This window comes from Capricornis sumatraensis, chromosome 21 (genome assembly GCF_032405125.1).
Source record: "Capricornis sumatraensis isolate serow.1 chromosome 21, serow.2, whole genome shotgun sequence".
NCBI lineage: Eukaryota > Metazoa > Chordata > Mammalia > Artiodactyla > Bovidae > Capricornis > Capricornis sumatraensis.
Genome location: NC_091089.1, coordinates 63124472 through 63148624, shown reverse-complemented (window position 1 = coordinate 63148624; position 24153 = coordinate 63124472). Strand labels below are relative to the sequence as shown.

At 40.8% G+C, this 24153-nt stretch overlaps 1 protein-coding gene across 5 annotated transcripts in view; it reads right to left on the bottom strand.

The window, feature by feature from the left end:
- The window catches only part of RELCH (RAB11 binding and LisH domain, coiled-coil and HEAT repeat containing), a 112517-nt gene extending 89178 nt beyond the window's left edge, over positions 1-23339 (bottom strand). For all 5 annotated transcript variants that reach the window (XM_068993647.1, XM_068993645.1, XM_068993646.1 and 2 more), the window contains exon 1: positions 22826-23339. In XM_068993647.1, coding sequence (XP_068849748.1) covers positions 22826-23339 — 514 coding nt within the window. The remainder of the gene's footprint in view (positions 1-22825) is intronic.
- Positions 23340-24153: the final 814 nt, after the last annotated feature.

The following is a 24153-nucleotide window of genomic DNA, read 5'->3' as shown; positions in this document are numbered from 1 at the left end:
AATTTCTCTGCACTTTAATTATATCTGATAAATAACAACTTACTATGAACTTTTGTTGTAAGATGGTATAAACAAATTACAGGGAATCAAGTACACATCAAATCATTAGAGCATAATTTATTTAAGCATAAACCAAGAAATATCAAATAACAATATTTACTATACAAATCTCAAAAGTTCATATTAAAATGGGTTGAAATTAGAAATATTACTCAGCAATAAAAAAACTACTGATATATGCCACATGACTGAATTTCAGTGCCTTATGATGAATGAAAATCTTTATACAGAATACACACTGTGTAATTTCATTTACATGAAGTTTTAGAACAGACAGTAGTAATTTACGGTAGAAAAAAATCACTATAGTGGATCTTGGAGTGGGGGGAGTGGGGGGCTGCAAGGACTGGGGGCTGCTGACTGGGAAGAGGCTGGAGGGGCCTTTCAGGGGCGAAGCTAGTTGGCAGGAGACTGGGTCACCACAGGACATTCATTTCTTACAATTCATCAAACAGTACACTCGAGACGTGTATTTTACTGTTTGTAAATTTGCCTCAAAGGAAAAAAGGTGAATTCTAAACACTGAGCCCGAGTCTGTGCTGTGCATGCTGAAACATTTAGAGGGAAGGACACCGGCACTGAGAAGCTTCTCTGGTAGCTCAGTTGGTAAAGAATCTGCCCGCAGTGCAGGAAACCTGGGTTCGATTCCTGGGTCGGAAAGATCCCCTGAAGGGAATGGCAACCCACTCCAGTGTTCTTGCCTGGAGAGTCCCGCGGACAGAGGGGCCTGGCAGGTGACAGCCAATGAATGAGGTCGCAAGAGTCAGACACGACTCAGCAACTAGGCCACCACCAACACTGGTATCTGCAACTTAATCTGGAATGCACAGAAAAATAAGATGAACTTTCAGATGAGTAGAGGGTCAAAGAGTTGTATAAATCGGAGATAAAGCAATCCTAGTAAAAATTTAATTGCAGAATCGAGGTGGTAGATAAAGCAATCACAGTGAAAATTTTCTCGCATAATCAAGGTGGTAGATATCAGCTGTAAAAATTCTTTTCCACCTTTCTTAAGTTTTGAAATTTTCAAAAAAAAGTTGGAAAAAAACCTGGATGTACAAAGGGGACCAAAAAAAAAAAAACCCACAAAAAAATGCATTTAAGTTAAGTCCAGGATCCACCGACTCCTAGAATTTAATAACTGGAGTTGTAATACTGGGAAATAGCTATGATTTCTTACTGTCTTAAATGATAAAATAAGTAAATTTGTTTTACTTCTACTGTTTGAAATGGAACCAAAGTTAGACAATGCGTCACAAAAAGAAAGGAAATAAATTTCAAAATAGATCAACTTCATAAGGCTTTTTACTTATACATCTTTTAAACAAGTAAAAATACAAAATGCTTGACTGGAATAGACCACTGACCTATGAATACATCTGCCTGGTAAATAACTAATATATATTATAAAATGGTGTTTTCAGGTCACTATATGTATACTTCCTAAAATTTCCTGTTGTTTCTTTTTAATAATGACTTTTCTCCAATGATTTGTACCATACTGAAAATAGGAGCTCTTTCCTCCAATTATATAAATACACATACTAGACATAATTATAAAAATAGAGGTACACAGAAAAGTAGATAAACCATTCCAATCTTACTAAGATTGGAAACATGATCAGAGATTATTAATTATCCCCGCAGAATTTCTAGATATTCTTTTCTGAACTCTCTTCCCCATGTGTAAGTATACATATATATTTCTGCAAAAACAGAATGGATACTTGCATCTTTGTAACTTGCTTTTTAAAAATGAAGATCATGTAGTGAGATTTTGCCATATTGATAAGGCGATGGATACATATTGCTTAGACTGCTTTCTAAATTAAGCACAGCAATTTGAGTTCCATCCACAGTATACAACAGCAGTTGTCATTGTCTGGTATTATTATTTTTAATCTCACCAATTTAACATACTATAACACTGTCTTTTTAATTATGCATCTCTTTGATTCCTGGTGAACCTGAACGTTCTTTTAAAGATATAATGGTCATCTACCTTTCTCGGTGTGTGTGTGCAAATTTTCTATTCCCTTTCTTTGACCATGTAACTAACATCCAGATTTTCCTGATAAGTTATTTTGCCATTACTGCCCTAATCAGAAATTCCTCTTGAGTACTAGGCCCTCTGCTCACACTCACAAGCATGTTTTGGCTCCTCACTAGCTAGTCTTGTGTCTCTAACCTGTGTATTAAAACATGTACAGCCAGTAGGATAAATCTTTATCAACCAATATTCTGGTGGCGGTGTAGCAGACCTCACTGTTTTATTCCTGAGTTTCATGAATGGTGAAGTATGATGCTGGTGAAGTATGATGTTGATTTCATATATATTTTTTTCCATGTTAAGTATCTAATGTTAGTTTTCTAAGTTCTTTCTCTTTCTGGTATTTTCAATCAGATATACAGGCCAACTAGGTTAGAGCCTATTTGATCATCATACATTATCCCTCCATTATACTATTTATCCAGAAGTTTGTAATAGGAAAGAGTCTTTGGGGAAAGCAAACGCAGCTTAATTTCTGTCTTGGTATTATTATGACCATTGAAAAATATATTTTTTCTTTTTTTTTCAGTTCCAAGCCAACAATTTTATATTCTCCAAGGAAAAAAAGCTTTAATATCTTTTAAACTATAATAACATTAATCTTATAAAAGTAAAAGCAATCTCCCGATGTACTAAAATATATGCCATGTCAGAAAATAATTATTTATGGAAGAAAGTAATTTCAACTTTGATGGAGTTAACCTGTAACAGTTTGTATATAAGATATCCTTGGGAATTTAAGACTAAAAGGTAAGATTTTTCAGTTTTTGCAGTAGTCATGTATGGATGTGAGAGTTGGACTATAAAGAAAGCTGAGCACCAAAGAATTGATGCTTTTGAACTGTGGTCTTGGAGAAGATTCTTGAGAGTCCCTTGGACAGCAAGGAGATCCAACCAGTCCATCCTTAAGGAAATCAGTCCTGAATATTCATTGGAAGGACTGATGCTGAAGCTGAAGCTCCAATACTTTGGCCACCTGATGTGAAGAACTGACTCATTGGCAAAGACCCTGATGCTGGGAAAGATTGAGGGCAGAAGGAGAAGGGGACAACGGAAGATGAGATGGTTCGATGGCAACGGCGACTCGATGGACATGAGTTTGAGCAAGTTCTGGGAGTTGGTGATGGACAGGGAAGCCTGGTGTGTTGCAGTCCATGGGGTTGCAAAGAGTCAGACAGGACGGAGCAACTGAACTGAACTGAGGTAAGATTATAGCTTTTAGATAAATAAGCTTCTTTGGATTCAGCCAGAATTCTTTTCCAGGGCAAGCACATACCTTTCCAAATATTCTGATATAAAAGCGGAAGAGTTTGGAAAAACTAGCCTCTTTTCTTTGGAGAAGGAAATGGCAACCCAGGGATGGAGGAACGTGGTGGGCTGCCGTCTATGGAGTCGCACAGAGTCGGACACGACTAAAGCGACTTAGCAGCAGCAGCAGCCTCTTTTCTTAAGAAAGAAGCTGTTACCACTTTCTAATATAAAGTATACCACAAAGCATTTCTTCAAATTCCAAGATTGTGTAACTTCTTAGTAATTCACTTTGTAACTCAGAAACTGAATGATCAGGGACTTTCATCATAGCTGACAAACCAGTATAACCTGTATGCAAGTTTTAGGAGGCCTGAAAACGAAAACCATTAGACAGAGTGTAACTATAAGCCATGCAGACCGATTTTATAAATTACTGTATGAGAGGAGCCTTATTTATATACATTTAATCTTTAGGTGCTGATGACAGAATGTACTTCTATAATAGCTAAAAAAATTAGTTTCAGACTCTTGAAAAGTCATCTTTTATAGAAATTAGATACCAATAGCACTGTAAAAGAAAAATGTATCAGAGAAATTGATCAGCTCCTGACTGGGAAAGAGCATTGGTTAATTCAGTGAACATTCAGTGAACAGCTACTGTGCACCAGGTTAACAACAGGAAAATACAACAAAGAATTAAAGAATAATTTTTAAAGACTATAGATATAACTGATTCTGAAGAACAGACTTAAATTTTCTGAATACTTCTCTCTATACTGTTTAATTTTTTACAATTAATACTTTTTGTAATATGGGCATTTTATAATTAAAAAGTCATTAAAGTACCCAATTTATAATTAATGGATTTAAAGAAAAATAATGTCAAGCAATTAGCTTTAAATTTCAATTTGCTTAGTAAAGATCATTTACTGAACTATACCTGTGCCATGGGTTAGGGTTAAAGCAAAGAAAGAAGTATATAGTTTATAAATTCAGTAAACAGATAACAAATTTACCTTAAAACTAATTATATCCAAATTTGAGGTCATGCATAAACACTCTAGTGTATTATCCACTTAAATTAAAAAACGGATCTCAGAAATCTGTCAGTGGCAAAATTTGCGTTTAGATTTCCTGATCTTCAGTTCTTCTCTACCATGGGGACTCATTTCACTGGCCCCTCTGTTTGAGAGCTAGAGGGAAGCTTAGAGACAGCCCAACCTCTCATCTTGACTAGTAAGGAAACAGAGCTGCATACTCACTCAGTGCATATTTACTAAGCCATGGTGTGCAGTAGAAAGATAAAAATTCAGTAAGACTTGGCTCTAGCTTTAAGTAAGCTTATAAACCACTGGAATTAAGTCATGTACACAGATAATAACAATACAATTAGACTACATTAAAGGTTAAGCAAATTAACCTTTGTAAGAAGCTCGGGGTATAATTTAAGTCTCCCAGTTTCCAGTTCACTGTCTTTTCTTTGTCACAAGATTCTACTGAGTTAAACATCAAATTAAAAGACTTACACTTAGGAACAGGCGAAAGAAACTTTACTGACAAACTGTTCATTAGAGGTAAGATTTCTATAACGCCAGATGACTTGACCATACGAACAGCTGTCAGGTGGAGAGGAGGGTTATTATTAATAGCATTAGCTATTATTATATTTAACTTTCTGACCACTTATTTTGTGCCAGATATTTTTCACAGATAAACCGGAGCTGTTACCTTCTGTATTTTGCAATAAAGGATAAAGAGACTATCCCAGACTCATGCAACTGGGAAGGAGCGGAGTAGAAATATGAACTCAAGCCCGCTGGCGCCAAAGCCTGTGCTCTAAACCATTCGTTTCCTTGAGCAACATGTGAAAGCATGCAGGTTCTCATCTCCTAGACACCAGCCAAGTGGGCTTGATACTGTGAATGACCTCAGTAAGGTCAACCTGGACTCAACTTTCCTCAGGCGACAGAGGGAAAAGCTAACTTGACAAGGAATATTCCAAACTCACGTATCTAAAGGATCCCAATACCTAAAGATCGTCTCTTTAACATACCATCAACATTTACTCAAAGGCTTATTTGTCTGGCACAGTATTAGGCACTGATGACAAAAGATAAATAAAATACGGTCTCTTTTCTATATTCATGCTAAATAAATATTTCTGAACTGCCTACTTTAGGCAGCTGTGCCAGGTGTGAGAGAAGACAAAGATACATGAGATAGGAACTCCAACAAACACCTTAAAAAAAACCCTAGTCAGCTGAAATGTCGACATGCAAAAATAAGAGCAACAGTATCCCAGTCACAAGTTTCGTATAATTAATTTCCACGAGAGAGAGACAAACAAACACAAGTTCAGATGATTTAGAGACCACTTTGAGGAAGGACATTAACTGGACCTTGCCTTGAAGGTAAACAGAATCTGGGAAGCGGGAAAGAACGTGACGAGAAGGAAACCGAAACGGACAAGAGCACTGAGACAAGAACATATGAAGCAAGTCCAAGAAACACTAAGTGAACAACATGAGTACAACACCTGCACACGACAGTGCGGATGAAAACGCAGGAAGAAACAAGACCACAGGGAGAAATTCACGAGGCATATTTACAATAAAATATTTCAAAGTCATTTTTATCGTATACTGTGCAAAAACGGGGAAAATTAAATTCCTAAACAGATTTATAAATTTTTTTCTGCAATGTAAATTCTGCTAATAAAAAAGAGTTAAAAAAAAAACTGTCTTGGATGAGAGCAATTTTAAAAGGTTTTAGCTAGACTGACATGAACAAACTGCTTTTAAAATCATTTAAGGATGGAGGAACTGATTAAAGGCACAGGAACCAGCGATAAGGCTGAGACTCAGGGTCCAGATGTGAGCTGCAGGCCTGAGCTGAGGCAGCGCACAGCACAGAGCTGAGGATGGTCAGAAAGAGCACAGGAAACAGGGCGGCACAGCCTTGAGCAACATTAGCCACCTAATCAGGATCGGCTGGTTTCAAAAACAAATAAGCATCATTTCTGCCTGCTGAGGAAATCTGGAAGAAGGTTACACCCACAATGGCAACCGTGGTCCCCCTCCTAGAGGCTTAGTCATGTTCCAGCACTAGACCAGAACCTGAGATGTAACCGTGCAGCAAAGCTTCGGGACTGAAAAAAAGGAGGACGTACTGATCCAACCTTCGCGGATTTCCACAGCTGATTCCATTCAGCAAATGATCATTCTCCTGTGTCTTGGTGTGGTGCTACAGCTTATCATTTTACTTGTTAAATGATCAATATTACTCTACCTGACCTGCCCTCTGCATTAAAATGACTGGCTACTCTCAGTCAGTCAGTAAGATATACTCTGAATGGGTCACTAAGATACTTTGCCTGATCACATACTAAAATGAATCAAGAACATTTGCTTCACTGTGCTTTAAAATTGACAAAACAGTAGTTGTATTGCAATGGAAAGAATGAAAACTCGGAAGCTGACGATCTGGTTTGGAATCCCAGTCTTGCCACTTAAGACATGATACACAGAAAAATACAAAAGGGCACACAAATAAAACGTAAGCCCATCTTCAACCAGCCCTCATCACCCTATGGGTCCCCAATCATTGCTTAGACTCTTTTGTACGCATCCTTTCAGAAATACGCTACGCGTAGACCAGTTTCTCCCTTTTTGCAGCTCAATGGAAACAGTTCACAAATATTGCCTGCACCCTAACTTGCTCACTTCGCAATATATCCTCTGTCATTCCACATGAAGGCATACAGATCACTCTGCTTTAATTAGCCGATCCCCCCTGTTGGACATCCAGGTAGTTTTCAACTTTTGATACCTTTACCCGAACGTAGAAGATATGAAAAAAATCTAGGCTCAATAATTTTGATGCAAACAAGCTTGTCTTTAATAAAATATGGAATGGAACTGGATACTAAGGAACATGCATTTTTAAAATGTGCTTGATACCACCAAATTACTCTCAAAAGAGTGTCCTACCAAGAGTATATAAGTATACATCTTACTTTCCAACCTTTGTATCATATGTATTTTGATCAAAACTACACTCAGAAGACAATATTGTTTACAGGGAAAAAAAAACAAACTTGTTGGAAGAGTTCAGTGAGCCTGTAGACTCGAAACCCACCAATACAAGCACCCTGTCTGGCACAGACACCTTATTAGAAAGCTTAGGCCAATACAAGCTCCCTGTCTGGTGCAGTCATCTTATTAGAAAGTTTAGGAGGCAACGATCAATATTCTCACTACTGTAGCTTACCACAATGCAGATACTAAACATTAAGAACATGACAAAATATGACTGAGAGATTTTGATACATTCGTTACTCTCATCATCTCATACTCTTGGACATTTCTCCTTACTCATACATTCATTCTCCACGCCCCCTATCCCCCAGCACACACACACACACACACACACACACACACACACACACACACACACAGAGACACGCGCGCGCGCACACACACACGCACGCGCACAGGCTGTATCCCACACAATGATTGTAAAGAATGCCTATAATCAGGAACTACTCTTGAATAAAAGAATCAGACGCTCCCAGGGCCGCTGCTACACACCCCTCCAATGGTGACGCTATTCCTGCGCATACATACAGAATATTTACAAGGCTCCCCACACAGTGCCATGTGCAGTGCAACACTCTGTAATACTGCTTACTACTGAGCAATAAGAAGCTACTGGTATAATTCTGACTGCTTGAAACATGTCAAATGTATCCTAAAAGAGGTCTTTGTCAACATTATAGTAAGAATTATCAACTGAGTCTCAAAATTTCCCTTCCAAATAAAACTGACCTTCAAAGTAAAACACCAATAGGTGACTGAGAACAGGGAAACTGGTGCATAGGCACCAATAATTTGTGAGCAAAGAATGACATTTTTTGCTACTGTCTTGTACAGGAGACAGGGATCAAGACCATCCCCATGGAAAAGAAATGCAAAAAAGCAAAATGGCTGTCTGGGTAGGGCTTACAAATACTTGTGAAAAGAAGAGAAGCAAAAAGCAAAGGAGAAAAGGTAAGATATTCCCATCTGAATTCAGAGTTCCAAAGAATAGCAAGGAGAGATAAGAAAGCCTTCCTCAGTGATCAATGCAAACAAATAGAGGAAAACAACAGATTGGGAAAGACTAGAGATCTCTTCAAGAAATTTAGAGATACCAAGGGAACATTTCATGCAAAGATGGGCTCGATAAAGGACAGAAATAGTCTGGACCTAACAGAAGCAGAAGATATTAAGAAGAGGTGGCAAGAATACACAGAAGAACTGTACAAAAAAGATCTTCATGACCCAGATAATCATGATGATGTGATCACTCACCTAGAGCCAGACATCCTGGAAAGTGAAGTCAAGTGGGCCTTAGGAAGCATCACTACGAACAAAGCTAGTGGAGGTGATGGAATTCCAGCTGAGCTGTTTCAAATCCTGAAAGATGATGCTGTGAAAGTGCTGCACTCAGTATGCCAGCAAATTGGGAAAACTCAGCAGTGGCCACAGGACTGGAAAAGGTCAGTTTTCATTCCAATCCCTAAGAAAGGCAATGCCAAAGAAAGCTCAAACTACCGCACAATTGCCCTCATCTCACACACTAGTAAATTCATGCTCAAAATTCTCCAAGCCAGGCTTCAGCAATACGTGAACCGTGAACTTCCAGATGTTCAGGCTGGTTTTCGAAAAGGCAGAGGAACCAGAGATCAAATTGCCAACATCACTGGATCATTGAAAAAGCAAGAGAGTTCCAGAAAAACATCTATTTCTGCTTTATTGACTATGCCAAAGCCTTTGACTGTGTGGATCACAATAAAACTGTGGAAAATTATTCAAGAGATGGGAATACCACACCACCTGACCTGCCTCTTGAGAAACCTATATGCAGGTCAGGAAGCAACAGTTATAACTGGACATCGAACAACAGACTGGTTCCAAATAGGAAAAGGAGTACGTCAAGGCTGTATATTGTCACCCTGCTTATTTAACTTATATGCAGAGTACATCATGAGAAACGCTGGGCTGGAAGAAGCACAAGCTGGAATCAAGCATGATTGCCGGTAGAAATATCAATAACCTCCGATATGCAGATGACACCACCCTTATGGCAGAAAGTGAAGAGGAGCTAAAGAGCCTCTTGATGAAAGTGAAGGGGGAGAGTGAAAAAGTTGGCTTAAAGCTCAACATTCAAAAAACTAAGATCATGGCATCTGGTCCCATCACTTCATAGGAAATAGATGGGGAAACAGTGGAAACAGTGTCAGACTTTATTTTTTTGGGCTCCAAAACCACTGCAGATGGTGACTGCAGCCATGAAATTAAAAGACGCTTACTCCTTGGAAGGAAAGTTATGATCAATCTACATAGCATATTAAAAAGCAGAGACATTACTTTGCCAACAAAGGTCCATCTAGTCAAGGCTATGGTTTTTCCTGTGGTCATGTATGGATGTGAGATTTGGACTGTGAAGAAAGCTGAGCGCCGAAGAATTGATGCTTTTGAACTGTGGTGTTGGAGAAGACTCTTGAGAGTCCCTTGGACTGCAAGGAGATCCAACCAGTCCATCTTAAAGATCAGTCCTGGGTGTTCTTTGGAAGGAATGATGCTAAAGTTGAAATTCCAATACTTTGGCCACTTCATGTGAAGAGCTGACTCATTGGAAAAGACTCTGATGCTGGGAGGGATTGGTGGCAGGAGGAGAAGGGGACGACAGAGGATGAGATGGCTGGATGGCATCACCGACTCGATGGACATGAATTTGGGTGAACTCCGGGATTTGGTAATGGACAGGGAGGCCTGGCGTGTTGCCATTCATGGGGTCACAAAGAGTTGGACATGATTGAGAGACTGAACTGAACTGTCCAAATCTAATTAATAGATGATACAAGACAGATACTCAATATGAGCCAACAAAAAAGGCAGACATGTACCAAACACATATGCAGAAATAACTTAACAATGCAGAATATATTCTTTCTGTTCATATACCAGAGTGAAGATGGTATTCGCATTTCACATCACTAGAAACACCAAACTTGGTTTACACTGCATAGTTATAGGATTTGGTGTCAATTAATAGCAGAACACTGGAGCTGTTAATTCCCATGACAAATGTTCCTTGCTTTGCTAGAATTTATTACATGCAAAATTTGACAAAATACCTTATACTGACTCAAAAGAGAAAAGTGCAAAGTACACCATCACATAGCCACCACCTGATATGAACAACTGCTAACATTTTACAAAATTTAAAAAGAAATACTTTTAAGTTCATGTCCCTAATGTTTCCCTCCTCAAAGGCAATCACAGGAATGGATTCACCGTGACTCTAGTTGATGCTTTTAACCCTATAGCACATATCAGTTCAGTTCAGCTGCTCAGGCGTGTCCGACTCTTTGCGACCCCATGAACCGCAGCATACCAGGCCTCCCTGTCCATCACCAACTCCCGGAGTCTAAGGACCCACAAATAATATATTGTTTTTTGCATTTGAAAATGTACATAATGGCACAGAACTGTGTGTGATGCTTCACAACAGATGTGAGATCTGATTGAGGATGCTAAGATCTTCATTCTATGAATATACCATAATTAATGTTTCCATTACGTATGGCCAAAAGCACTGCTTCCAGCGTTGTACACAGCTCGTTCCGCATCCTTGTAAGCTCTGGATAAACAGTTCTATGTGGAAACGCTGGGTTAACCGGTGTGCACCACCTCCAGTTCTACTGCATTTTCCACAGGAGCTGTACGGACAGTTCTACTGGTGGCACAGACGGCCTGCTTCCTCCGTATCAGGAACACTAAGTGTCAGACCTCTTCATATTTTGCCAAAAGATCAGGTATAGGTGTCATAATATGCATGTCCCTAATTACTAGTGAACTTGAGCGACTTTTCATTGGTTTGCTTCTGTCTATTTTTCATTAGGTTATTTTTCTTTTCCTTACTTTGCAGGGATTCTATACAGATTCTATATCTGAAATACTTTTTGACTACTATATATATATATGTGCCAAATACGTACTCCTAGTCTATGGCTTGTCTTTTACTTTATGTTATCTTTTCACATACAGGAATTTTAACTGTGATACAAATATATCAATCTCTTCAAAGTCTACAATTTTTATGTGTAAGAAATCTTACCTCAAGGTCATAAATATGTTTTAATATTTCCTTCAAAAAGTCTTCAAGTTTCATTTCCCACATTTAGTATTTCAATTCATTTGGAAACTTTGTTTTGATGTGCGTATGTATACGGTAGGAAAGAACGGAACAACTTCCCTCTAGAAGGAGAAAAATGTATCGAACAGTCTTCCCTTTCCTCCTTTATCTGACTCTGTTTCTTATACAGAAGATTCACTGAGCTTGTTTCTGGCCTATAATCTCTTCCTTACTTCAATCTGTCTACCTCTGCTTGCCTTTGCTTTTAAAATATTTGTTCTGTAGACAGCAACATATATTGGTTTCCAAAAAATTTTAGTAAGCTTCAAAAAGACAAATCCCATTTTCTCACCATGTGTTGGTTATAAAATCAAATAACTAACCATTGCCTAAGAGGAACACAAAAAGAAACACTTAAAAATAACTTCTATGAATGTAATTTAAAATACCTACAGACATGGAGGTGCAATGCCTTTACAGAGATAAGACACAATGCATCAACTGTACGGAGGCAGACGGTAATGAACCATTACAGAATCTTAAACCCAATGTTTGCCTTTTAATATCAATAATCTATTTTACACTTATATAGACTTACTGCAAATGATAATAAATATTAATTCAGCTGACTCTCATAACAGCTCTTATCAGGTAGGTGCTGTTATCCTCAGTTCTCATTTTTAGATGAAGAAATTGAGGGACTGAGAGATTAAGAAACAAGAAAAAAAAAGTGGCAGAAACAGGATCAAAGCCAGGACTCCAAACTTTGTGCCCTTAACTCTCTATGCTGTACAGTTTTACTTCTTTAATTTATGGTGGCTACTCAAATAGAAATGTTTTGAATTTTCAAGTGAATTTCAAGTACAGATGTTCCCAGTATGTTTTTTAAACAATTATTTTAATTAGGATGTCACATACCCATTCAGTTCAGTTCAGTCACTCAGGCATGTCCGACTCTTTGCGACTCCATGGACTGCAGCACGCCAGGCCTCCTTGTCCATCACCAATTCCCGGAGTTCACCCAAACTCATGTCCATTGAGTCGGTGATGCCATCCAACCATCTCATCTTCTGTCGTCCCCTTCTCCTCCTGCCTTCCTTCAATCTGTCCCAGCATCAGGGTCTTTTCAAATGAGTCAGTTCTTCACATCAGGTGGCCAAAGTATTGCAGTTTCAGCTTCAACACCAGTCCTTCCACTGAACACTCAGGACTGATCTCCTTTAGGATGGACTGGTTGGATCTCCTTGCTGTCCACGGAACTCTCAACAGAATTCTCCAACACCACAGTTTAAAAGCATCAGTTCTTTGGTGCTCAGCTTTCTTTATAGTCCAACTCTCACATCCATACATATCTACTGGAAAAACCATAGCTTTGACTAGACGGACCTTTGTTGGCAAAGTAAAGTCTCTGCTTTTGAATGTGCTGTCTAGGCTGGTCATAACTTCCCTTCCAAGGAGTAGGTGTCTTTTAGTTTCATGGCTGCAGTGTCACATGGCTGCAGGTTGAAGCCCAAGAAAATAAAGTCTCTCACTGTTTCCACTGTTTCCCCATCTGTTTGCTGTGAAGTGATGGGACTAGATGACATGATCTTTATTTTCTGAATGTTGAGTTTTAAGCCAGCTTTTTCATTCTCCTCTTTAACTTTCATCAAGAGGCTCTTTAGTTCCTCTTCACTTTCTGCCATAAGGGTGGTATCATCTGCGTTATCTGAGGTGATTGCTATTTCTCCTGGCAATCTTGATTCCAGCTTGTGCTTCACCCGGCATTTTGCATGATGTACTCGGCATAGAAGTTAAATAAGCAAGGTGACAATATATATATAGCCTTGACATACTCCTTTTCCTTTACTCGTTTCCAATCCGTTATTCCATGCCGGTTCTAACTATTGCTTCTTGACCTGCATACAGATTTCTCAGGAAGCAGGTAAGGTGGTCCAGTATTCCCATCTCTTGAAGAATTTTCCAGTTTGTTGTGATCCACTCAGTCAAAGGCTTTGGCATAGTCAATAAAGCAGAAGTAGATGTTTTTCTGTAATTCTCTTGCTTTTCTAGGATTCAACAGATATCCACTACTCCTGTTTAATCCTATAAATTAGTATTGTCAGATATCATCTATCTTTTTCAGTCATTTATCATCAGCAAATATGATCTAGTCTCCCCTGTTTCATATATATTTTCTTACAAAACAACTTACTATCAAATGAGTTTTTGAAGTCTTCTCACATATATACCTTCACGTGAACGTCATTAAAACTTGGTAACCAGCAGTGGACAGAAATGATTACTATGCTTTACACAGAATAAGAAAGCTCTGAAAGTCTAAGGAATTAACCCAAGGTAATAGAGCTGTAGGTGGAAGAGCAGAACTGAAGATCAGATATTAGTACTGCAAGTTCAGCTCAGTTCAGTTCAGTCACCCAGTCGTGTCTGACTCTTTGCGACCCCACGAATCACAGCACGCCAGGCCTCCCTATCTATCACCAACTCCCGGAGTTCACCCAAACTCATGTCCATCAAGTCAGTGATGCCATCTAGCCATCTCATCCTCTGTTGTCCCCTTCTCCTCCTGCCCCCAATCCCTCCCAGCATCAGGGTCTTTTCCAATGAGTCAACTCTTCGCATGAGGTGGCCAAAGTATTGGAGTTTCAGTTTTAGCATCAGTCCTTCCAATGAACAACCAGGACTGATCTCCTTTAGGATGGACTGGTTGGATCTCCTTGCAGTCCAAGGGACTCTCAAGAGTCTTCTCCAACACCACAGTTCAAAAGTATCAATTCTTTGGCGGTCTTCAGAAAATAGGCCAAGTTCACTTTCACTTTCAAAAGTATAGGTGGTACACACAGACCTACTACTGTTTTATCAGCCACACATTTTTCCAGTTACTCTGCTACCAAGCTCACATTTCTCTATTTTATTCACACCAGTGTGAGAGGTCTATCACATAGCTTGCTATAATACAAACTCATCAGCTCTAGGACATTCTTCTTGATCCTGTTATAGTTACCTTTTGCGGAATCTTAGTAAATACCATTGCTGTATTCAATTATATCAAGTATTCCCTTCTCAGAAATTTGAAGAATCTGTTTTTAAAGTAAATTAGGCACTTTACACCCAACTTGTTCAGATTTTCTGTGCAGATTTCCCTAGTTTGTAGAAACTATATGCACACAGGGAACTGGAGAGTTCTCAGTCTCCCATGCTCCAGCGAAACGGGCCAGGCCACTTTAAAAAGTTAACCGCAGGTACAAGCTTCCAACAAGATAGACAAGTCTTGGGGATGAAGTGTACAGCATGGTGGCCATAGTTAACAATATTGTTTTGTGTATTTCATAGCTGCTCAGAGAGTAGATCACAGAAGTTCTCATCAAAGGAAGAAAACAAACAAACTCTAACTGTGTTGATGGGTGGAAACTAAACTTCCTGTGGTGATCATTTCAAAATACAGACATGTATCAAATCATTTTGCTGGACACCTAAAACTAGTGAAATGTCATGATGATTAGATCTCAAAAAAAAGTTAACAGTAATACCTCCACAAACATTCATATAAGGGAGTTGAAGCAGATCAATCCTCAACTAATGCAAATCCCCCAAAGGTCAACCAAAGAGGCATCATGTTCAAAATATGGCCAAACAGCAGAACACAACAAGCAAAGAAACAAAAAAACATACAGTAAGAAGATCATCTCTAAAGTAGAAAGTGTAAATTTAGTTTTTAACATAAAAGGCCTGTTCACTGGTTAATACCCGTATCCTGTTTCCTTTTAAACCATGTACCACAATGGCTTGAAGTATCATACTGCATTTTTATAACTACCCAAATGGAATCACTTTATTAATTGTGAGCCAGATAATGGAAAGCATGTTCCCAGATGATGTTTTAAACAAGGCAAAATATAAAATAAGTATTATCTTCTCTTTACCCTCACTTCCTTTTCCTCTTCCTCACTCAGGATGAGACTCTAAATATGGCCAAATAAGAAAGTTACTGTTTATATTGAAATTTCACTCATACTTGAGCATCACGTTAAAATTTTACTTTCTCCACAATTATCACAATCAACAATGATGTTTCCATATCTGAATGCTTACACTATTACCTGTACCACAGAAAACTATTCTATAGACTTTCAGGCGCTAGTCTTGGCTCTTCATTAAGAACATAATATGCTCAAGGATATGCACTAAACTTCTTTTGGATTCCTATACTTAGCTGATCACATAATTTTATAAATTTACTGATCAATGTAAAATATTGAATACCAACTATACCCAAGTCACTGTTCTAGGCAATGAAAATATCTGACTTTCCACAAGAATTAAAAAGTTTGAAGCTGATGAAAGACATGGGTAAAAAATGAGTCATATTAAGAGAGAAATTTAGGAATCTATATCACTCACCTCAGATGTGCAGACGACACCACCCTTATGGCAGAAAGTGAGGGCAACTAAAGAGCCTCTTGATGAAAGTGAAGAGGAGAGCAAAAAAGTGGGCTTAAAGCTCAACACTCAGAAAACTAAGATCATGGCATCCGGTCCCATCATTTCATGGCAAATAGATGGGGAAACAGTGGCTGACTTTATTTTGGGGGGCTCCAAAATCACTGCAGATGGTGATTGAGGCCATGAAATTAAAAGATGCTTACTCCTTGGAAGGAAAGTTATGACCAACCTGCTAAGTCGCTTCAGTCATGTCCGACTCTGTGTAACCCCACAGACGGCAGCCCATCAGGCTCTGCCATCCCTGGGATTCTTCAGGCAAGAATACTGGAGTGGGTTGCCATTTCCTTCTCCAACCTGGATAGCATATTAAAAAGCAGAGACATTATTTTGTCAACAAAGTCCGTCTAGTCAAGGCTATGATTTTTCCAGTAGTCATGTATGGATGTGAGAGTTGGACTGTAAAGAAAGCTAAGTGCCGAAGAACTGATGCTTTTGAACTGCGGTGTTGGAAAAGACTCTTGAGAGTCCCTTGGACTGCAAGAAGATCCAACCAGTCTATCCTAAAGGAAATCAGTCCTGGGTGTTCATTGGAAGGACTGATGTTGAAGCTGAAACTACCAATATTTTGGCTACCTGATGCGCAGAGCTGACTCATTTGAAAAGACTCTGATGCTGGGAAAGATTGAAGGCAGGAGGAAAAGGGGACGACAGAGGATGAGATGGTTGGATGGCATCACCGACTCAACAGACATGAGTTTGAGTGAGCTCCAGGAGTTGGTGACGGACAGGGAGGCCTGGCGTGCTGCAATTCATGGGGTCGCAAAGAGTTGGACAAGACTGAGCGACCGAACTGAACTGAACTGAATATGGTCCAGACAACAATAGCAAGTCTCACTCAGCTAAAAGCAGTGAACTTAATACATTTTAGAAATATTCTCTTGATATTTTGTTAAAAGCCAGAGGAAGCACTAAAACCAACTCCAACCTAACGGGGAGGAACTATTTTGTTAAGTGGAAGCGATGGGCACTTTTGGAAGATGGGAGTCACAGCACAGGGGATACGCAGAAGTGGACAGAGCAGTGAGGTGAGCGCTCTTTCAGAGCTCTGAGAAAAGACAGGCAGGACAGTGAAAGAGCACTTCAAAAGGAGAGAGGGGACTCAAGAAGTCTGCAGGCTCATAAGTTAAATTATTAAAGTCAGTCATAAATAAGCTGATAAGCTGCCTTAAGAACATCTGGAAGCATAACTACAGAATAAAAGAAATTCATCACTGAAAGGCATGTTATTTGACCACTTACTGTCTCTACAGAGCTGACTCATTCTAGGCAATTTTTCTGATTTTGATTAAACCTTGAAGGCTCATAGTAGAACAGCATTCGTCTAGATAAAATACTGTAATTTGTAATTAAGTTGTGCCAAAGGCATTGGCATAACTTTTACCTTGCAATCTAACTGGAAACCAAACTGGTTCAACTGGCAAAAAATACAGGGGACAATATATAATTAATGTCTGTCTATATTCAAGCAAGTAATATTACATGCAAAAGATCAAATTAGTTTATCAAGTGGGCCTAGCAGGACTGTCACAAGGAATCAAACCCTGAGACTCCATGAGAGCGCATTTTACATTCTTCCACTGAAAACATCAAATTTAAAAAGGTATAGTTCTTTTATATGTTTTATAAATTTGACTTACTCTTTTAGTCAAGAAAAAAAAATAGTATGAAGATTTCTTAAAGTATTTTAGAATTACCACTATACTATTATCTAGGTCAGCAGACTTTTGGGTAAACAATTTAGTAAATCTTACAAATTTAAACTGCTTTTGTGTCTGCTTAGTCGCTCAGTCCTGTCTCTGCGACCCCACGAACTGTAGCCCGCCAGGCTCCTCTGTCCATGGGGATTCTCCAGGCAAAAATACTGGTGTGGATTGCCATGCCCTCCTCCAAGGAATCTTCCTAACCCAGGGATCGAACCCAGGTCTCCCACATTGCAGGTGGATTCTTTACCATCTGAGCCACCAGATAAGCCTTTTAGAAATCTTTAAACAAAGAAAACCACTGTTGATTATACATTTATTACTCTGAAGTTTTATGAATTTTCAGATCAGACACACATTAATCAAAAATACATAAAAACAAATAAAAATAATTTAATGTTTTAGATAATCTACACTATCAATGTTTACACTGTTCATAATCAACCAAAAAGTACTCATTGAGTATTATAAAGTAATAATCCAACTAGCAGCAATTAACATGGTAGAGTGAATACAGAGCACCTTTATAACCAGCAGTAGTCTGGTCCTAAAGAAAGATTCATCCTCAGAGTTTCTAAAATATAATTTGTATGATCCAAATCTTAATCAAAATCTTCAAAACACGGTACTAACCATAGATTTACAGACTTATTTTAGCATTTATCTATTTCCTGACTGTATTAAGACATTTAAATATATTAATATTTTGATATACAACACATTTGGATTTAAATTATACTAAAGCTTGTGCTATAAGTATCTGCATAATTATAGGAGGAATATTTCAGAAATATTTCTTCTTTTTATGATGCCATCATAGGCCTAAATTTAGAAACAGAAAACTATAAAACTTCTAGAACAAAATACACAAGAAAATTTTTGCAACTTTAGGATACGCAAATATTTATTTAGGAAACAAAGACCATGAATCATTAAGGAAAAACACAATTAACTGGATTTGATGAAATGAAAATCTTTTGTTCATAAGACACATTGTTAAAAAATGAAAAGGCAAATCATGCTGGGAGAAAAAACCTGAAAAACACATATTTGACGGAGGACTTGGGTTCAGAATATATAAAAGAACTACAACTCAATAAAAAGCTGTTAACAGACATTGCACAAAAGATATGTAATAGCAGTAGACACCCCCCCCCCATGGCCAAAAGCTCAAAGGAGCTCAGCATTACTAGTCCTCGAGAAATAAAAATTAAAACCACAAAGATATACCACCATACTCTCACTAGAATGAGTTAAGTAAAAAGCCTGAAAATACCAAGGGTTTCGGGGATGTATAGAAACAAACTTTCACACACTGGTGATGGAAATTTTAAATGATACAACCACTTTGGAAAACCTGTTTGACAGCTTCTTACAAAGTTAAATGCATACTAACTACGAACCAGCAATTCTATTCCTAGGTTTTATCCAAAAGAAATGAAAACATATGTCTCTGCAAAACTTACACACGCATGTTCACGGTAGCTTTGTTCATACAGGCCAAAAATGGGGAGAAAAATTAATGTCTAATAACAGATGGAAGGTAAAACCACAACAGCAATGAACTACTATGACACATGAAAACATTATACTGAGGAAAGAAAGCCATACAGAAAAGACTATATGCTCCCAACTGCATTTGTATGAAATTTTAAAACAGGCAAAACTTATCTAGGAAGTGGTTCTCACTTGGGGCATTTTGCCCTCCCCTTCCTCGGACAGTGCTGGCAACATTTTTTGACTGTCACAACTTGAGGAATGGGGGCCGGGTGGTTGCTTCTGTTATGCAGTGGACAAGGGGCCAGCAACGCTGTTAAACCGTCTAGAATGTACGGGACACTAACACAACAAAGAATTATCAGGCCCAAAATTCCAATAGTGCCTAGGCCCAGGTTGGAAAATTGTTTTCTACTGTGGTCAGTGATGGGCTTGAGATACTGAATGCAAATGAAAATGAAGGCGTTCTGGGGACAATAAAAACGTCCCCAGACATTTATTTGTGGTAGTAATTTGTTTTCCAAAATTCACCATGCTGTACACTTCAAATGGGCACATTTTATTGTGTGCAATTTCCCCTCAAGGTTGATGGTAAAAATTATAGCCTATCAAGTAATATAAAGCTACAAAGACACTTTAATCCAATTTTTGGTTTTAAACATATATGCACAGAAAAAAACGGAAAAGGCAAGTACTATTGGTTGGATTATGGATAACTCTGATTTTTTCCCCCTACTGCTCATCAGTTTCGTATTCACTTGAAAATATATTATATTATGTAATAATGTACTTTTGAGTTATACCCAAAACAGGTCCAAATCAACTATGGAAGAGCACAATTGCACATGAATATTTGATTATAGCTAAATCCTGATTTATGATCACAGGACTGAAGTTATTTCAAGAAACTATAAATATGTATAATGCAAAGGCATTTACAAGTCAACTTTTACTTTAAAACACAGCTATATTTAGAGCCTAAATTATAAATATAACTTTCTGTACAAAAAAGTTTTTAACAGAAATTTTCACTAGTGATTCCACACAATAAGGTAGGCTGAAAAGATTAATAAATTCTTTTAAATTAAATAATGTTATAAAGGAATAACTTATTTCATTATATGTATGCTGCGATTCATGGGGTCACAAAGAGTCGGACACGACTGAGCGACTGAACTGAACTGAACTGATACAGTAGAAAAACATGTCAGATACAACTCAGTTATGTTCAACAACAGGCCAGGGACTATACAAACTGTGAGTAATGAAAAGATGTCCCTCAAGAAGCTGACTATCTAATGGAGAGAAATGATACTGTTAATAAATCCAAATAAAAAGTTAAAGGCTATGGTTGAGGTTTGAAAGTAGTACAATGAAAAGAATCAAAAAACTAAGCCTTGGTAGTGTCGGAAGCATTTACAAAGATGACAGTTGAGCTGGGTCTTGAGGAAGCAGTAAGAGCTTATCAGGTGAAAACCATTATTAGACACTTCAAAAATCTTAAACAAACAAAAGCCAGCGGCCTAACAACTTTGTTACACTGCTCTTTTGTTACATTTTATGGTCTTAAAGGTCAGCAACAGAAAAACCAGTTCGGAGAAAAGGAAGATAATCCTACAATACTGAGCAAGGAAGTTACAACTGCTGAGAAAATTCCATATTCAAGAGAGAAGACTGCTTTGGATCTACCTTGATGGAAAAAGGCACTCTTTGCAGTTTAACTACATCTAACTAAGTTACATGTAAGTTAGGGAACTGTGGTGTTGGAGAAGATTCTTGAGAGTCCATCTCAACCAGATCCAACCAGTCCAACCAGTCCATCCTAAAGGAAATCAGTGCTGAATATTCACTGGAAGGACTGATGTTGAAGCTGAAACTGCAATACTTTGGCCACCTGATGAGAAGAACTGACTCAGAAAAGCCCCTGATGCTGGGAAAGATTGAAGGCGGGAGGAGAAGGGGATGACAGAGGATGAGATGGTTGGATGGCATCACCAACTCAATGGACATGAGTTTGAGCAAGCTCCGGGAGTTGGTGATGGACAGGGAGGCCTGGCGTGCTGCCATCCATGGGGTCACAAAGAATCAGACATGACTGAGAGACTGAACTGAAGTGAAGTTAGGTGACCTCAGTCTCTCAAACTACTTAAAAGTACTGACAAAAAACCATCAGTTTGGCTACAATTTTAAATGTATTTTAACATGTGTGAGCAAATTTCAGTTGGCCTCACATAACACATTGAAAACCTCATACCGCCAGCAGGGGAAAATCTAAGATGCCTCTTAAGGATAGGTACTGGGACTCCAATATGCATCCTTGGCAGAACATTTTAAAGACATAAATGCTTATAAACACATGATGAATGAGGTAAATGACCACTCTATACAGTTAATGATTACAACGAGGCAGAAAAGTTAATTCCTAAACTTCTGAAAAGAAAAAAGCCTACAAGGCACTGAGACCAGGAGGCAACACCGCAGGGAGAGCCTGCCTGCTCCTCAGTTCAGCTCAGCGCAGGCGCTCAGGAGTGTCCGACTCTTTGCGACCCCATGGACTGCAGCACGCCAGGCCTCCCTGTCCATCACCAACTCCCGGAGTTCACGCAGACTCACCATCGAGTCGGTGATGCCATCCAGCCATCTCATCCTCTGTTGTCCCCTTCTCCTCCTGCCCCCAATCCCTCCCAGCATCAGAGTCTTCTCCAATGAGTCAACTCTTCGCATGAGGTGGCCAAAGTACTGGAGTTTCAGCTTTAGCATCATTCCTTTCAAAGAACACCCAGGACTGATCTCCTTTAGAATGGACTGGTTGGATCTCCTTGCAGTCCAAGGGACTCTCAAGAGTCTTCCCACAGTTCAAAAGCATCAATTCTTCGGCGCTCAGCTTTCTTCATAGTCCAACTCTCACATCCATACATGACCACTGGAAAAACTATAGCTCTGCTCCTTAGACTTTCTATAATTCTGGACACCCACTGAAATTAAGGAACCGAAAGTGAATGAAACTGAGTTTATTTAAACTGAACAAATTTTATGCAGCAGAAGATGCAACTTTTGAGTAGTCAACTCAACCCAAAGACAAAGGTTCTTCAAGTGGATCTGGCTTGGGGGAGAGAGCAACACCATTTCCTGTTCTTTTCTCTCTTGACTTGGAGTCAAATAATTACTGCGAACAACATAAGGAACACTGTTTCCGGGTAGTGGCGATTCAGCAGATGGGAGAGAATGGAAAAACGATTAAAGCGATAAACCAAGGTTGCAAGGGAGTCTTCTGGAGTCATGTAGTGGCCAGTGAACTAGAAACTGGATATTTAATAGATAGCGACACCAATAGTGGGACCAGGAGCTGGTCCAAGTCCAGCCAAGGGCTGGAGGCAAGCAAGGAGAGAACAGTCGCTGCCAGATACTTTGGCCTCCACCATACGAGATCACCACCCCCCGCCCCGCCTCCCCCCCGGCAGCCCCAACCCTCTAGCTGAAACGCTCCCAGTACTCAGCACCAGCCCACAAGCACTCCCTCCCCACAATAACCCCCCACAACCCCAACAGCCCAGCCGGAGCGACAGCGCCGTCGTTCACTTACTGAGCTGTCCCCCACCCGACGTTGTACTCGGCTCCCGACCTCCTGCGCCTCCAAGGCCGGCTGCCCCGGGGATCCCCGGCGCCCCCGTCCCCGGCGGGGTTCCGCTCTGCCTCTCGAAGTTGCCAGGGTTGGAGAAGTAGTCGCGCAGCCGAGGGAGCTCCCGGCCGCTCTCTAACAGCTCGGTGTGCAGCTCCAAGGCGGTCAGCAGGTACTGATCGCGCAGCAGCTGGGCCGCGATCGCATCAATTGACAGGCGGGCCGGGGTCTCCCCAGGGCCCCCCAGGGCCGCCGCCGCCGCCTCCCCGGGGAGCCCCGCTCGGGCACTGCTCCCCAAGGCCACGGGGTCCTGGGGCGACAGCGAGTCCGCAGAGCCCGGGTCTAGACCGCCTCCGGCACCCAGCCGAAGTCCTGCCCGCCGCTCGTCGGTCGCCGAGACCTCGTCCTCGTCCTCGTCCGAATCGCTGAGGAAAGGGTTCACGCCGCCGCCGCCACCTCCAGGCGCCATCGCCGCCATCTTACACTGTCAGGAGTGTGGGCGCCTCCCTGTCTGGCTCTGACAGGCCGCGGCCTGAGTCTCCGCTCAGCCTCAGCGGGCACCGCTCGCTTCCGCAGCCCCGGCCTTGCCACGTCCCGCCTCCTCACCCGGAGACCAGGCGCAGGCTCGGAGGCGAACCGTCAGGAGGCTGCAGCGGAGGCAGCAGCCACTGCCTCAGCCGCAGCTGCACCAGCAGCCCGGCTCTGCGGGCGTCTTCCTGGTCCCCGGTCTCGCGAGAAATGGCGCGTGCCCCGCCCCTCTCCTCTCCCCGCCCCTCTCCTCTCCCCGCCCCGCCCCGCCCCGCCCCGCCTGCTCCCCAACGCCTGTGACCAGAGACTGAGGGGCCCCGCGCCCTAATCAAAGGCAAAGCCCCGCCCCACTCCTTTTTGATTGGCCGCAGGGGTAGGGGCGGGGATTGGAGTCACGGAGGACTAACCCGGGAATTATCGCGAGAGTAGCTTCTGGCCAGGTAAGTGTCAGGGACGTTTCGTAGCTGGGGGGCGGTTGTGACGGTGGCTTAGGAACCTTCTCTTCTGGGCCGGAGGGGCGCTCTGACTCGCAGCCGCCGGGCCCTGCCTTCGCGCTGACGAGGGCTCGTTCCCGAGGTCAGGCCTGACCTGCTCAAGCCCAGGTAGAGTCCGGGAGAAGTGGGGGCACGGGCCGGGCCCCGACACTGGCGCTCGCCGGGGTGCGCTGCCCCCTCTTCCTTCCGGCTGCTGCTGTTTTCCCCGCAGGGGTGGTCGGTGGCCGGTGCAAGGCAGGGCCGGTGGTCAGAAGGGGGCTTGCTTCGTCT